Genomic DNA, 17,812 nt, shown 5'->3' with positions numbered 1-17,812 from the left:
CCTAGCCTAAACCTAACCTCCCAGGGGGGTGCCTAACCCTAAATCCCCACCGGGAACCCTAAACCTAAAGCGCAGCTATCCGCGCTCGGCGCCCGGCGTCCCTTCGATCGGGATGCCGGGCATCGGGCTCCCGGTGTATGTCTAATGGCAGGCGTCGGCATATCGACGCCTGTCTTTAGACCCTTGCCGGGATATGACAGTCGGGAAGCCGGCTTTTTGGGATTAGGTCCGACGGCTTCCCGACTGCATACCCTTATTAGCTGTGGTTCAATTTCACTTTGCAAACTATTTCTTTATTCTGACTACAAGTTGTAACAATGCAGTTTATGATCTGTTCTATGATAAGAAATTATAAAATAAAGCAAAGTGTTAATCAGGTGTATTGAGCTTATTGCGCCTTTATACTGTAATTGCTGTCATATAGTAGCTTTATCTTTCCAATGTTAATGATTCTTTTCCACCGTCAGGGATTACCTGGACCTCCGGGACCTAAGGTATGGAAATTCTTATGTTTGTAAAGATTGAAAGTAATGCAATTTTCAAAACAAAATAGAATAAATACTTTTGCAGCATAATAAATAATGATTCTGCCTAGGGATAAACAATAGAGGCAGCTGCCTAGGACACAGCCATGCTTGCATGAGACACAGTGTAAGCCAAAGAGCATGACGTGACGTCTGCAACTGACCATCACCTACAGAGAAGTCCTTGCTTTTCCCTGTATTGTTAGATCATTTGAGGCCATCAGAGCATAGAAGGATAAAATCTAAACTCCATAGCTCTGTAATTAGGTAGCATTTATATATAGAAGCCTAGGTAGTGGGCATTGCTCGTCCCACCATTGGTGTAGATTGGACTCCAGGCTGAAGCTTCCCGCCATTTGTCACATAAATATGTAATGGTATTTTTAATTACTTGATTCATTTGTTATATCATGGTAATGACTTTGAACATTCCTGTGACATCATGATTGTTGGTGGGGCTTCTTCATATGGGTAGACATATGGGTGGTCAAGACCATCACGACCATCGAGCTTGTGACGAGACCCTCGCTCTAACAGAGTCTTGTCTGCCGCAAGCCACAGTGAGCTTCCAGCTCTAACAGAGCCGGATGCTCACTACTGACATCACTAGTGATGTCAGTAGGGCCGCCCACAAACGGCAGGCGTTCCTTCAGGAACGCCTCCATTTGTCCAGCTACCCCCCCACCTCGCCTACAAAACGGGGCGAGCTGAAGATCAACTTTGACAGCCTCCCCGTTTGTAGCGAGCCCCGGAGCGAGTGAATTTCTCACTCGCTCCGGGGCTCCCGCACGCCATTGAGCACGCCGCACGTGCGCAATGCCCCACCATCGGCCCACTTGCGAGCGGGTCTGAATCAGGCCCATAATCCCCAAATGTATCTTTTTTTTTTCTTCATTCTAATATGCCACATATATGTGTTTGTGTATATACAGATGTATAATCTTGATTTTACTAATGTGTATGATTATGCATATAGAAAACATTTATATATGTTTCTGTGACAAAGAATGGTAACTCATTCCTGTATATCCCTGCCTACATGTTATTAAATATAACCATTATTAAATGAAATGCATGGTATAGAGATCCTTCCCTCTAACTGTTGTAAGGAATAATGCTATATATGTGTGTATATATATATATATATATATATATATATGTTAATTATCAATAATAAATGTATTTATCTTGCAGGGAGATCCAGGGACTTCAGGAATCCCGGGAAGAAAGGTAAAAAAAAATGAATGTTTAGATGGCTCTGCTGCAATATAGTTATGTAAAGTGTATCAAAACATTGTAAAGAACAAACACTGCCCTAATGTCTGGTGTCACAACTGGAGCCCACAATACATCTGAATGATTTTTCTGACATGTACCTCTATAGAACTACTATGAGGACAATTTTGTTATAATTCATCAATAGAATGTTACATTAACAGCACAAAACAAGAAGACTGTGACAAAAAATTGCAGATGCAGGTTTAAGTCAGACTTGCAAACTCCCCTGCAATGGCCGGGAGACTCCCGAAAATTGGGTGGCGCTCCCAGCCCCTCACAAGAGAGGGCAATATCCCAGTTGTGGGGCCACCGGAGCTAACTCCTTCACACCCTCCTGGCATCTGTCCACTTAAGGGGGCGATGACACATTTTGTGCTGAATCATATAATTGTAGCCCCGTTCCCTGTTTTACAATGTCGCAAATATTGTCAATTTATAGCAAGGGGGCCGCGAAGCTGCAAATGCGCCACCACGCCCCTGCACCGCCCACCACTGCTGCCGTCACACCCCCTGCAATGTCGACCTGGCTGACCCCACCCGAAGTGTTGCATATGAGTGTTCCGGTTTAAAGGGATAGTATGGCAAGCTTATGCATGCACGAGGCTACACTGTGCAGTATTTTAGACTATAACTTGTAAAGTTTAATGTAATGGAAGTTTTGGTGTATGGCAGACCATTGGGGCAGCATTGCAGAACCCAAGTGCAGAGTATGCTTTCCAGGTCAGCATGAGAAATGCTATAAATCAGAAGTTCTCAACCTCAACCCTAAAGTATCCCCAACAGCTCATGTTTTGAGGATTTCAGCCTGTTGAAGCCGGTGGGATAATTACTGACCCAGCAACATAGATTAACTCACCTGTGCATGATTAAAGAAATCCACAAAACATGACCTGTTGGTGGACTGGAGTTGAAAACCCCTGCTATAGAGACATCATTACTGAAACAATATAACAGAGCTATATATACTGTATAAGAGCTATTGTATATAAGAGCTTTAGTACTTGTGCAACTTTAATAAATATTTACAATAAATTAACAAAGAACATTAATAAACTATTCCAGTTAAGTCTTAATAATATATAAACATTAGGGATCTTATAATTGGCTGCAAAAAATACAGTTTCAAAAGATTTACACAGACATGAACAGAATACATTACAACTTGTATCATACATGACTGATCTGCGACATACTCAGGTGACCCATTTCTTTTAGGGAAGAATAAGGACAGTAATGATGTGCTACTATTAATACTGTGCAATGTTATCCTAGTGATAGATCCCAGAATGCCTGGTGCTGTATATAAAAATGAGCATTTCCAGACATTAGTGTTCTATTAATGCAACTTAGTTTTTTCAAGCATTTTATTTACGTCTTAATTTTAGCTTTTTTAAGGAAACCTCCCACTAAATTAGTTTATCTGTCCAAACCTTCCCAGCAAATAAAAGTGAGATGTTCTGATGGAAAATTTGGGGACACAGCCACAAATCGAGGGAAGGTTTTGGCAAGAATCAGCTGCAAACTCCAAATTAATACTAAGATATCAATACTTTGAAGGGATTACAGAGCTCTAAAGTATTCTACACCTTTCTTCACTGCTAGTGTTGTCATGACTACCAGCATGGATCTGCACCATCCCTAGCCTTGGTGCAAAAGATCCAGCTGAAATCTCTTGATATTTGTATACTGCTACCTCTGAATATGTCCCAATTTTGTCTCCATGCCCACTTAACATGTACGCCTAGTGCAAATGCCAAATTAAACCCATTTAACCTCAAGTGGGGTTCTGGCTGACTTCTGCGCCACTCTGGGAAACCCCACAGGTCTGCAGAGATGCATATGTTCTACTCACGTGCAGTGTAAAAAAATCACACTTTGTGTGTGAATTAGACACCTAGTGGGTCACTTGATGGCATTGGTGAAGATACATACACCTAGTGGTATATATATATATATATATATATATATATATATACATAGGCATAGAGCTGGTGGTTCTATCTCACTCTTTACAACTGTGGAATCACCAGCCTAGAACGTTTAGCAATTATAGGAAGCTTTCCAAATCAGCAAAACACAACACTGTGAGATTTCTAAACTAAACTACTAAACTGTCCACAGTGGTGTCCCTGCATATACAAGGTGCCCTCACTCAGATATTGCAGCAGGCCCCAATGATTAATAGGCAGCTTATACATGCTCGCTGATGTTTCGTTAAATCCCTCGGGAGATGTGCCATGAATCACCCTGAATCATGTCCTCAAACCTCCTGTTAAGTGGGTAGATCTGAGAAAACAGTCTACTTTCAGAAGTCCAGGAGAACTTTTGGAGTCTCCTGAGTAGTCTGGGGAGCAGGCAACTATGAGTTTATATAACGCTTAACTTTACTATAAATTTGTACTGGTAATAAGTAGAAAGAGTTACTCTTGGTAATGAGATAATAATAATATCTGATGCTAATACTATGCCTATGGCACAGTAAAAAGGCTGCCTGTCTGCAATTATAGAATTGCATAATTGTATTGTTTGATGGAAGCTAAATTAATATTGCGTGTGAAATCATGCCATGCAAACACAAACCAGGATAAGGCCATACATTCCTTACTGTGTTACTGATACTGCTCCATGGAGGAAATAAATACCTGATCTCAGGAACAATTGAGATAACAACTTTAGGATGTGAGTAAACTGTTGATGTTGTTTTGTGATCTACCAGTTGTGCACAATTTGGATATTAGGTGCATATGCATTCCTCATTTCAAGCTGAATGGTAGGCATTGGTGTATCCAGTGGTGTATCTATTATAGGCGGTAGATGTGCACTGCATATTGGTCCCTGGGTCATGGGGGGCATCACACACTTCACACCCTGCACACTTTGCAGTTTCTTACATGCCCATACTGCCAGGGTCATATTTCTGATGTAATAACCTTAAATATGGTGCAGACGCCAAATTTCCAAAGATAATGCAGTAAATACAGTATGGCACATGGGCAGAAGACTCCAGGACAGTGCCAGAGTCTCCATGCTATCTACGAATGCATCTGCACCATGTCTTTCACAGACGAGGTGGGGGCATGGGCATCTGCACATTAAAATGCCCCTGGGTGCATCATCATCTACACAAAGAGATTTGACTATGACCCTAACCCCTATACTCCAATCCCTAAACCGAGCCCCTATCAAAGCCTGTACAGGGTGGAGGGTGAATGGAAGGACCGAAAAAAGCTGAATAAAAAGATTGTGAGAGTGATCCTCTCACTCATACACCCTGCCCACTGCCCTTACTACATGCAGCCGACTATCCCGGGGATCCACCTCAGTAATACCTTTTACCTATGAAGTGCACTAATTCAGTAGTATAGAAAAATTTGCTATTTGATTACAATTTTGACTTTTTAAAGTAATTTTATTTCAAATCCGTTTTCTGGTGGGTGTCTTGATGCAAGTGGCCGCAACATATAAAGGGAAAGATGTAACAGGATTTGCAGCAGTTTCTAATTAATATTTAGTATTCTAAAAATAAATGTATGTAATGTAGGGACAGCCAAAGAATGAGGAATCCTCTTAATAAGCTGTAATACAGTGGATATCGCAATGGATACCACTGTCCTTCAGATTACGCAGCATTTTATCTCAGAGTGGATCTACATCTATCACTGAAACTGTACCTCAGCCTTGCTGAATAAGACCAGTCTTGTGTGTAGAGGGTCTCTGTATTCAATGGGAGTGCTAGGACTTCTGCAATAATAACTGTCCTAGAACTGTCTCATAAAGCCCCTTAAAGAGATCTTATAGTACTTGACCCTCTGAATATGGTGATACCATATTTCCCTCATGCCTAGTTCTGGGAGCCCTATGCACACCCTCCTACAGGTAGTGAGATTGTAATGAACAAATTGGTCCCTAGCCTAGAGTCACTATATTCCCCATCACCCATCACCCAGTGCCTCTAGGGAAGATGGATAGAGTACTCAGCACTAACCTATGGGCCAAACTGATTACCTTGCTCCACCCTGCCTCTAGTGAATGTAAGTTAGGTTGGCCAGCTGGAGGCCATAAGTGACCATCAGCTGTCCACGGAAGATGTACTTTAACATCATGATGGGGGTTGCTTAATTATAATAATCCATCTGTATCACTGAATTTCAATAGCAACCATTCATGTGTGGAAAATAGAGGCAAGTTATGCCACACCCTAATTCTTCCAATCACACCTTATTCCTCCTGACATGCTAGAGCCCATTTCCAGCAAAGCGCAGTTACATGCTGAAGTGTGATGTCCCCACAATTGGGGGTATGAGGCAGCCATGTATAAGGCAGAGAAATGACACTACCATGGATTTATATGCCAGTTTCATCATGAAATACGTGGACATAGGGTCTGATTCAGAAATGGACGCAGTGGGGATCAGTGCTGCAACTTTGGATGCAGAGGATCTGTGTATACTGTATATGCTACTGCAGCAGGTGGTGTCTTTAGTAAAAAGACGCCCACTGCTGGCTTCCCCATAATAGAAGGGTGTGTTGCTAAGAAGTACATCTTGTTTTAGGGCTTATTCTCTCACAATGCCTAGGGCTTCATCAACTATGCAGTGTTATTATACCATTGTGAACAGGGCCATTGCTGCCATTAGGTGAAGTCAGAACCTGGTCGCAGGTGGTGACATAATAAGGTTCTCGCCTCAACCTCCTTCTCCTACCTTATTTATTATTTATTTATTAACAGTTTCTTACATAGCGTAGCATATTCTGTTGCGCTTTACAATTGTAAGCATTAATAGAACAAAACTGGATAATAACAGACAGATATATAGGTAGGAAGGCCCTGCTCGCAAGCTTACAATCTATAGGGAAATAGGCATTGATACACAAGGATAGGTGCTATATATTGCATTTTGGTCCAGCCAGAATGCACAGTTTCTTGGTTGGCTTGGTTGACATTTAGTCGACACAGGAATGTCGACTAAATGTCATGAGGATGTGAGAGAAAGACGATGTGTGAGATTGTGTGTGGACTGTAAAAGGGAATGTAATTAGATGTGGAAGCTATGAAGGTTATGTGGGAGGTTCTGGTATCTGATAAGCTTGCCTGAAGAGGTGAGTTTTCAGGGAACGCTTGAAGGATTGGAGACTAGAGGAAAGTCTTATTGTGTGAGGTAGGTTATTCCATAGAGTGGGTGCAGTGCGAAGAATGTCCTGTAACCGTGAATGGGAGCAAGTAATGCATGGGGATGAGAGACGCAGATCTTGTGCTGAGTGGAGAGGTCGGGTTGGGAGATATTTTGAGATGAGTGAAGAGATGTATGTTGGTGTGGTTTGGTTAATAGCCTTATGTGTAAGTAAGAGTATTTTGTATTGAATACGGTAGAAAACCGGCAACCAGTGGAGGGACTGACAGAGCGGGGCAGCAGAAGAAGAACGTTTCGCAAGGAAGATAAGCCTTGCAGCTGCATTCATAATGGATTGTAATGGTGATAGCCTGTTTTTGGGAAGACCAGTAAGGAGGCTATTGCAATAGTCAATGCAGGAAATAATAAGTGCATGGATTAGAGTTTTTGCAGTCTCTTGTGTGAGATATGGTCGAATTTTGGATATGTTTTTTAAATGTATATAACATGATTTTGAGACAGATTGAATATGGGGAACAAAGGACAGTTCAGAGTCAAGGATGACACCAAGGCAGCGAGCTTGTGGGGCAGGGTGGATGGTCGAGGTATCAACAGTGATAGAGAGATCAGGTTGGTAACTGTTATTGGCCGGTGGAAATATAATTAATTCTGCTTTAGAAATATTAAGTTTCAGGTGGCGAGATGACATCCAAGATGAAATGGCATCTTGTGTTCTGAGCATTGGCCACTTTGCAATAATTAAGTCCTGCAATCATTGTAGGATAATTACTGGCAGCTTAAGTAGGGGCCAGATAGAGAGAGAGAGTAAGTCACTAAGGGGTATATTTACTAAAGTGAGAGGTTTTACAAATGGAGATGTCGCCCATAGCAACAAATCAGATTTTACTTAACATTTAACTAGCACCTTCTAGAAGATAATAGCTAGAATCTGATTGGTTGCTATGGGCAACATCTCTACTGATGTTATGGGATATGGGCCTGATTCATAGGTGGACACAGTTGTGATATTTTTGGAGTCACACTGTTGGTAATATGCAATTGCTAGTGCACCAGACTGTCCAAGCCATGAGATACTCACTTTCAATGCCAGTGGGCAAATCCACCCGTGGTTCCATACACTCCTCCATCAGCGCACTATCACGTCTTCCATCGACACTTGCACCAGCCTTTATGGCTGGCACAGTGTCTGCTTATGAACTCTGGCTAAACATGGTCATGGTCATTTCCCAAACACTACCCAGGAATGCCCATGGGTTTGCATAGCCGGTTCTAATGCCAGCGCCTCCCTACATGTGCAGTAGGGGTTTACAGGACTTTTTGCACATGCACAGTAGAAATAATCGCTGAACTACGCAAACATTGGCATTGCTTCCACCTCTGAACCAGGCCCTAAGAATTCTTCCTCACCTGCATCTGCTTCTCTATCTGTGCCAGTCACTGCACTCACTCTGGCAGTGAGTGGCTAGCAACCAGTGCATAGGCAATGTCAGCATATGGGGACAGAACGCTCCTGCTTTATTTAATAAGTATATAAGTTTTGCAGAGTAACATGGGCCTATTTGGATAAAAGTAGATAAAGAAACCTTACTACATTTTTCCTTTTGCATAAAATCTACTTATTTCATAGGATATAACATATCCCATATACAGTACGTTGCTGAAATTCTATACAAGAGCGTGAAGATTACACTGTTTTAAATATATTTTGGAATAAGGGACCTGTAGTAATGAATGCCTCTCTTTACGTTTCCAAACTTAGGTTTTAAAAGGATCTCTGGCACTGACCCAACACATTGCTGGCACGACACACACCTGCATTCTTACACGCATGTTGTGCTTTCACTGTTTGTATACTAAGCCCTCATTCCAAGCATTGTTAGAGTACAGCGTGTTGCATGCCACTGAGCACTTTGTTCTATGGAGAGCCCTGCATTTTGTATGACAGACTATGCTGAACACTGGGATTCTCAGGTTCTGGAATTGTATTGCATTATAAAAATGTACTTCTCATAGTGTAGAACTTGTCCTTTATCTCTGCTGCTCTCTGTTATCTTTTTTCCTTTTCTTTCTTCTCGGATGTAACATAGGGTGACCAGGGAGAGCTAGCACTAAAGGTAGGTCTATAAATAAATGATGTTTTTTGGGGGGGGTTGTTTTTTTTTTGGTTGGTTTAAAGAATAAATTAGACAATCAAAAATAAAAACAATTCTTGTTTTAACACACATGGCCACACTTTCAATTGTATAAAAAGAGAGTGAGAACTGCTTCTTAAATATTGGTTTTCCGCTAAATGAATACAATTACAGCAGACGAAAAATGCTCATACATTTATTTATTATTAACAGTTATTTATATAAGACACACATTCTGCAGCACTTTACAAAGAATATTAGGCTATTCACATCTGTCTCTACACAAATGGATGGAGCTTGCAATCTATATTCCCTACCACATATACAGTACACACACACATATACACTAGGATTACACATTTATTTTGTCAGAATCAAATTAACATACCAGTTAATTACCCACGCAAACATGGGGAGAATATACAAACTCCACACAGTGGGAATTGAACCCAAGATCTCAGTACTGTGAGGCAGTAATACTAATTATTACACCAACTGTGCTCCACACTTCATTTTAAAACATGGGAAAATGTGTAAAATAGGACAAAAGCTTTAAAAGAGGCTCTGACATAGAGCAGAATTGTCTTCGTGAGGACCCTCAGTTTGTGCCCCTGCCCAGATGCCACTCTCAGACATTTATCTGTGAACCAGTTAGTTCTACAAATGTGAGAGGGCTGCCGGCATTTCTGTTACATCTGCGGGTGACATTCTGAAATTCCTGGACAAACCACCAACTTATTTCCCAATGTAATGTATTTGTATTCATATCACCTTTGTATCAGACATCTGCCAACTGTGTTTAGTGTCTAGTATGAAAAGTAGATTGAACTGGAAGAGCTATGGCTACTTTTGTACAGGCTGATACAGACAAACACAAGGGAAAAAAAAGGCTGTAACGTCACAACAAGCCAGCTGACATGCTTTGTTATTTTTTTTAGCTTTTTGTTCAATATCAGTAGCACTTTAGACAGAATATGATGATGTGGGGGTGACTATTACTGTTTATTATGGAGCAGTTCATAAAACTGGAGTGGAAAGTAAGCAGTCTATTTTTACCTTTAATGCTTCAGTTTTACTATTATACTTTAAGATTAAACACCAGATGATTTCTAGTTAGACAGAAAAATATATAGAGAAGCAGGCATCAGCATTTAAACAACGAGATTCGAAACTGCTGAATATGGAATGTCATTGGGATTTATCCAACAATTATTGCCTGGCGAGTATTGTTAAGAAAACTCTCATCTACAGTAGTCAGTTTGCATTGACCGTATCCATCTCCAGGTTTGTGGTAATACACCTCTATTCTGTAACTCAATCATCTGACACACAAGCACAATTTTCTCTTTGGCCTCAAACCAAAGTAACGTGAAATTGACAAGTTATTGCATTTCATATCACTATCTAAAACTCATAAACTGAAGGGAAAAACAGAAACTGTCAACCAGACAGATTACCACTGACTTACTATGTTTCTACCAGCTAAGTTCACATAAGAGAATGGCAATTAGAAGTTTCTTGCCACGTGATATATTAAATGATAGAAGCTTGTTGTTCCACAATGTATTTATTGAGTGATCATGCACTGGGTAACAAGGGCTTGTATGTGTTAAGGCGCATATCCATTTGCCGATTTCTATAAGCGATTGAACGATAACGATATCGTTACTGTTCAATTGCTCATGAATCGTGCATGAATCGGCCACATTAATATCGGAAACGACCAGTGATGTACACTCCCGCTGGTCGTTTCCAACATCACTCATCGCCCGAACATGCTGGTCAACCTGACGATAACATTGTGCATGCTAGGGGATGATTGATGTGCCTACACTGACCGACTGAATGTTCAGTGTAGGCTCAGCACAGACTGTGAAACGACTGCACGATTACAATGTCGTATTCGTGCAGTCGTTTTTTGGTCTGCTAGTGGATGTGCGCCATTAGACACAGGGCCTGATTCAGCTTTGGAAATAGAGTAAGATATAGCAAGTAAATGTGAACCTGGATAAACCATGTTGCAATGCAAGGGGTGCAAATATATACATTTATTTTGCATGTGGGGTGTATAATGGCTGCTGCTGCATGTAGCCCACCTATACCGCACAGTTTTATTTTTACACTGCACTGTAGATGTCAGTTAGGATCAGGGTTGGACTGGCCCACAGGGGTACAGGGAAAATCCCCGGTGGGCCCCACTGCCTGAGGGCCCACCCCCTACACTGTCTGTCTCTGGTTCCATCATACATTGTTACTCTATTAGATGATCAGTGACCTGGTGGAGTAGGACCACTGATCAACATGGCTGCTTGGTTCCTTTCTATAGAAACTACAAGATTTGCCTATTGGTTAACCAAGCGCCTCTGGTGGCTGGCGACACCCCTTAAGCATGGGCCCCTACCACTGCATTCCCCCGGTGGGCCCTTCATGACCCAGTCCGACACTGGTTAGGATACGCACTTCTCAAATCTAAATCTCTCTACACATTCTACATCTGCCCCTCCTGCAGTGCAGCATAGTTTTACCAGGGTGCTCAGTTACTTGCTATATCTTTCTCTATTCCCAAAGCTTAATCAGGCCAACAGTACAGTATATTTTCCACATAGTCCAGTGCACATATTGTCATACACAAATGTTTAGAATAGATAATAAGCAATAAAGTAATCCTTTTTTTTATTTGCCTTACAATTACTAAGGAAGAACTAGATATGGTCCAAATATAGACTGAATTGGGAATAATATGAGACTTGGGGACCACTAGGTGCAAGTGGTAGGAGAAGGTAAAGCTTGCTTACATTGATGTTATACTAGATCGCCTCCACTCCAATCCCCATGGAGATTTTGGCTTGTGGTCCATTTTTGTTGTGGTATTTCTGTGTACATTTCCTGAGTATATTTATAGAGAGATCCATGATCTCTATGCTATTTCCATTTATGTCTCTCTTATGGGAAATCCATGAAAAACTCTACACGTATAGACATAACTTACATGGTACAAATATTTACTAAAATAGCGGTAAACAGGAACAACTGTGGGGAATTTAACCATGTGGACAACATGGGGGTGGAGGGAGCAGTTACTTTATACATTACTGTGGGAGTCTAATAATAGATTTCTTCCTGCATTATTTTTGCTTTTCTGTGCCTCTTGTTGGGTAAATCTGTTCAGTTGTCTTTTTCAATGTATTCATTTATTCTGTATGTACTAATTACCTTGTAAGGTCAGCAGGACAATTCAGTAAATGTCAGGAAATGTAGATTTATTTGTGTGTCTTCTCCTAGACCCTGGTACATTTTTATTTAATTAATACAGGAAGTCATGCTCAGGAGCGTGAATAATGATTTGTACCGTTCTGGGGGCAGTACTTTCAAATTGTCTATTCATTATGTTACTTCAAAAGGAAATTGCTTATTGCAATGGGAAATTTTAGGGACAAACTGTTCCATACAACACAAAACAAAATGACACTCCACGCAAGAAATGATGAACAACAAACCAAAAGGTACTTAAGATCAGGACATACAGTATGTCTTTCCATGTTGTCAGACATGTTTTGGTGCCTTATTACAATGGAGATGTCAGCGGGATTTATGGAATGTTATGTTCATAAATATAGTACCCAGGTTGTCAGACTGTGAGACTTAGTTCAGTTCAGCAGATGGCAGTGTTACAGTGCTATGGTTTATGTTTCTATAGGGTGATATTTGTATCTAGAAGGTTTATTGGCAATTCAAACTTACACATTTAGGACATTTAGGTCCCAGAATATATATGAACTTTTACAGTATTTGCAGTGAATAAAACCATGTAAAGCTGACCACACAGGCATTATGCTGTTTGTGTTTCAGTGGACAGTTCAGTATTTATTTAATCAAATTGCATGTAATCTGATTGTGATTAAAATATATATGAATATAAAATATGTATATTACACAAGCTAATTGTGTTTGTCTGCGACAGAGTCTATGAACCAAGTGCTTGATTGAGATGTGGATGTCTTTCGACACAGCATTAATGTGTAAATATTCTAATGCTGCAGGAGGCGTCTGAAGGAAAAAGAAGCCTCCTGTCAGCATCTGCAATCTGAGTGCTGCATCCAATGACACAGCATTCAATGACTGGTTGCAGCTTCAGGCCATCTGAGAAGCCAAAGGCTACTCAGACTGGCCGTCTTACCTGTGTTGCCATGGCCAGGAATCTGGCCTCGACAAGCCCCCTTTTTCTGGAATGCAGGCCAGCACCACCCCCAAACAGCCGCAGCTGTCAATCAAGCTGCGGCTGTCAGGCACTGCGAGCGTGATTGCAGGACCTCGTTCTGCACATGCTAAAGCTTCATCTCTTATCACAGCTAGTAGCGGTGATGTGATGATCTTGCATAAGAAATTGAGTAAATATACTGTATAAATAATAAATGCACTTACAAATTGCGGTCATAACGTGCAAATTTCTGGTGCAAGTCCCACCACGTTTCTGTTGTAATAGTCTTAAATTTATGTTTTATGACCATGGTTTGGATGTCTTTTTATTGTTTATAAGAGCAAATGGGAGATCACAGCAGCTGTTTACTTAGATTTCATATCCGTACCTTAGTGATTTGTGTAAAATATATGTAGTTTGTAGTGTCCATTATACTACAGAGAAACAATGACATGATTTAAGCCTATTGTTTATTTACATAATTAAGATTTGAAGTTTGTCTTTAAAAGTTGCTACTAGCAGAAATGATAGTTGGCAAAGTTATGGACTTTCTTTGTTTTATTATATGATTGATCTCACTGACTACTTAATCAGGGCTGAAAATTAGATACCCCGAGTCAGTTACAGTTAAATGTAAAACTACTTATGATGTCTACTGCATGCCAGATGAAGTTTTTTTAAAATCAGGTAATATTACCAACTCATTCTGGACATCCGATCGATGCATGATTAGAGGCAAGTTTCTAATTTCGGATTTAAAAACCTAGAAGCATAACACAAATGGAGTAACATCATGCTCAGGGTTGCTTTAGCTGATGGTGTACGATTCTTATCTTATACTACCCTCTGGTGGTAACTTGTTGCACTACACTATACTGGTTTGACCAGTAAATTGTACAATCCTGAAAGACTTTGTCGAACAGTCTGACCAAGTAACGGTGTGATAGTAGGACCTGCAGGCTCACAAATAGCAGATACCACAGGGACCCTATGCAATGGTTATCAGACTTAGCGTATGAGATTTTGCCATCCGGACACATTTACTACAATTGTATAACAAAATCATGCTTTAGCCTTACATATGCACTACGATCTTGCAGATACGGTGTACCTAAACACATAGCACTTATATTGACTTGAAATGTTTAAAATCTTCATTTTTTTCATGACAGTGCCACTTTAATAAAAACCATTTATTGTTCACCATTTCATTTCTCCAAACATCACTGCAGGAAGTGCTCACCTGTAGCAATACATAAACGGCTTGATATTGCAAAGTAGCTAAAATAAACTGACCTAGACAGAAACAAGCCGGTGCCCCAGTGTGTAGTTTATTATAAAGCTGCTGGCTAAAACAAATCTCAGCACTGATAAACATATCACATTGTGACAAAGGTACTTCAAATAGTAAACAGTATAATGTCATTGAAATTTCACAGCCATATATTTCTAATAATATTAAATATTAAAAATGGAGGCGGTTGTGTTAGAGCGGCATGAAGACTTTTGCGCATCTACTCATTTGGGTGCATTCCCATATAATTCTGAGGGATATATTTTCTAAAGTGAGAGTTTTTAGAAGTGGAGATGTTGCCCATAGCAACCAATTAGATTCTAGAAGGTGGTAGTTAAATGTTAAGTAGAATCTGATTGGTTGCTATGGGCAACATCTCCACCTTTAAAAACTCTCACTTTAATAAATCCCCCCCCCTCCCCCCCAGAGTGTAATCAGCTCTCCATATAAATCCCTGACTTTACCTAGAATGGTTTGCCTAATACTACTGCCTCATTAGCCTCTATACTCTTTTCATTAGAAAGGGTTTTAGATTTGGGCGCTATACCTTCGTTTAACCCACTTTCTTTGGCCAAAACACTTTGTAGCCTGAAACTAACTCTCCTGCATAGACTTATTCTATCCACTTCTCTTTCCTTTTTCTCTACCTTAGGGGGAAAGAGGCATGCCCGGGATGCCGGGGAAACATGGAGCAAAGGTATCTTAAAAAGAATGGATTGTAGCTGTAACCCTAGAATCCCCAGTCACCTCTCAGCTGACATTGTGCTGTCTCTTTGCTTCCCTACTTCCCAGTTATCCACTTGACTCACAACTCCCTCCTCTGTGTACTGGTCCTCAGACACTATCACTAGTTACACTATTCATACCGCTGTCCACTCCCTGTGTAGTTCTGTAACCCTAATTCTCATCTTGTGTCCTCTTTTTCTTTAGCTTTCCCCCTGATTTCTGTTTCTGAAAGTTGAGAGGTATGACCCAAACATTCCTTTAATTTACCTTCCTTCATTAATCCTACATCACTTCTCCCTCTATCATTGGCCTTTGTCAACCATTCAACACCTAATCATTGCCAGTAACTGCCCTAGACTTGCAGCCTACAGAGCACATTCCTTATTGCTGTGCTGACTTGTGAATGTCATGTTACTTGTTGCCTTGTTTATGTTCAAAGTTTTACTCAGATGAAGTCGTTTTGATTTCCAAACGGTAAAGAATCACAAACTTCTCATTTCTGTTCTGATAATCACCGGAGCTGACTGGGAGCTGGTAACAGGCAGAACCAGTCAGTTGTGGACCTTATAAAACAACCTTTATCTGCTGTAACAGGACTTATTGCAGCATTTTCTAAGAATTATCCAATTTTTATTCTTTTTTATACAAAATTTAAAGAGTTGAATGTAAATTGGGCGTACTTTTCTTAAAAGAAATATGCATGGGCAAAATGTCTATGTTTGTCCATATGCAAGTTGAGAGGCACCAACACCTTTGTCTGTAGTTTGTGTCTGGTTCTCTTCTAGGCGTCATTACCAATGAGTCCTTGCATCTGCCCTATTCTAGTGCAAAATATTCGCCTCCAAGGTCTGTATAGCCTGCACTTGCCTACATGCCCCGTCACACCACAGTTCTGACTCTATAGCCTATTACCAGTTTGTTAAAACATGGAACACTGGAGGAGATGTATTATAGCGACACTAAACGTGTCGCTATAACGTTTCCTGCTTCGCCTCTTTACCGAGATGTATTAACATCTCATCAGCCTGGAGTGGGAGAGTGATAACTCTCCCCCTCCGGCGATCGCTGCTAGAGACCACAGTGCATCAGCCTAGTGCTGATATGTTGTGTCTCAGTTCCAGCCGGCTCCACTGAGCATGTGCGGGATCTCGCAAGTATTGCAAGATCCTGCGTGCAGCCTGGAGCTGGCAAGGCTTCGCCAGGCTGTAGCTGTCGATAGCGACAGCTGCAGCGGGTGAAACGGTCAGGCGAACTGACCGTTCATACTTAGCCCTGCCTATCAGCGCTGCTATCTTGTACATAGCGCCGATAATGACAAGGGCGCTGTCATTTACTGCCCAGCCCCCCAGTCATACATGGGGAGAAGCGGTATTAGCGCACATAACGCGTGCTGATGCCGCTTTGGCGCTTAATACATCTCCCTCACTATGACAACAGCGACAAGTGTAAGGCTGGGTACACACGTAAAGATTTTCTGTCCAACCATCCAACTAGTTGATTGGTTAGAATGAAAATCTAGTAAGGTACGAAAGCAAATGACAATAAGCAATTTGCTCCCAAACGCCGGAAAATAACAAAAACTGTTGTTTGAACAAATTGTTTAGATCAAACATTTAATAAACTTGTCTGACGACCATTTTCACCTGTTTTCTGGCATTTAGGAGCAAATTGCTGATCATCAGTTACTCCCATACATTACCAGATTTTCATTCCAACCAATCAACTAGTTGGATGGTTGGACACAAAATCTTTACGTGTATGCAGCCTTAGTACTCTTTATGTACACAACCAATAAGATGAAGACAGATGCAATCTGTTCTGTTAGAACATGCTTGTATCAACATGATAGTAACTGTGCTTACAGTGACAAATAAATGGATAACTAGAAGTTTGTGAAACTATTTATCCAAAAAGAGAAAATATGTATATGTATAACTAGCAACTAACTCACATGTTTAGATATAGAAATGGAATTATAAAGGAAATCGAAGTAAAAGTGGACTAAAATAGCTAATAACACAGAGTATTTTCCTCACTGAGTCTCAGGAAACATGTGGCTGTTATACCTACTGTACATGAGAACTTTGAAACACCCCTGGAATTCTATATACAGATGATACTGTTTTATTACAAACAAACAGTGCTTCCTATAACAAGATATATGTTGAACAACGCTGTCAGCTTCCATATGTAAACATGTATTAATCAGGTTAAAATGTGTCTCTGATTTTCTCTGGGAGGGTTATCTGAGAACAGCTGTAGCCTAGATTAAGGTCAGCTGCTTTTTCAAACTGTATTAGTTGTAAATGTGAGAAACGCTCATCTCTCCAATGACTGCATGGTGGATTTCAGTTGTCATTATATATGATAACATCTTTACTGATTGATTCCAATTTCTGAATGCTGCAAGTACACTTCACAACGTGCCAATCAAGTCCAACATTGTTCAGGCACTTGGATACATTTTCAATGCTCCCTAATCAGTCCAAATGGTAATAAACTGTTTTAAGCAGAGATTCTAACTATAT

At 40.6% G+C, this 17,812-nt stretch overlaps 1 protein-coding gene across 9 annotated transcripts in view; it reads left to right on the top strand.

The window, feature by feature from the left end:
• LOC148541905 (uncharacterized) overlaps positions 1-17,812 on the top strand; it is a 165,025-nt gene that overhangs the window by 71,537 nt on the left and 75,676 nt on the right. For 8 of the 9 annotated variants that reach the window (XM_088475402.1, XM_088475437.1, XM_088475449.1 and 5 more), the window contains 3 exons: positions 468-494; positions 1,719-1,754; positions 15,211-15,255. In XM_088475402.1, coding sequence (XP_088331528.1) covers positions 468-494; positions 1,719-1,754; positions 15,211-15,255 — 108 coding nt within the window. The remainder of the gene's footprint in view (positions 1-467; positions 495-1,718; positions 1,755-15,210; positions 15,256-17,812) is intronic. The other variant, XM_088475446.1, reaches the window with a different exon arrangement.

Source organism: Taudactylus pleione, unplaced genomic scaffold, assembly GCF_031769625.1.
Source record: "Taudactylus pleione unplaced genomic scaffold, aTauple2 ptg000016l, whole genome shotgun sequence".
Classification (NCBI taxonomy): domain Eukaryota; kingdom Metazoa; phylum Chordata; class Amphibia; order Anura; family Myobatrachidae; genus Taudactylus; species Taudactylus pleione.
The sequence above is the reverse complement of the archived record's forward strand: the minus strand, read 5'-3'. Positions and strand labels throughout refer to the sequence as shown.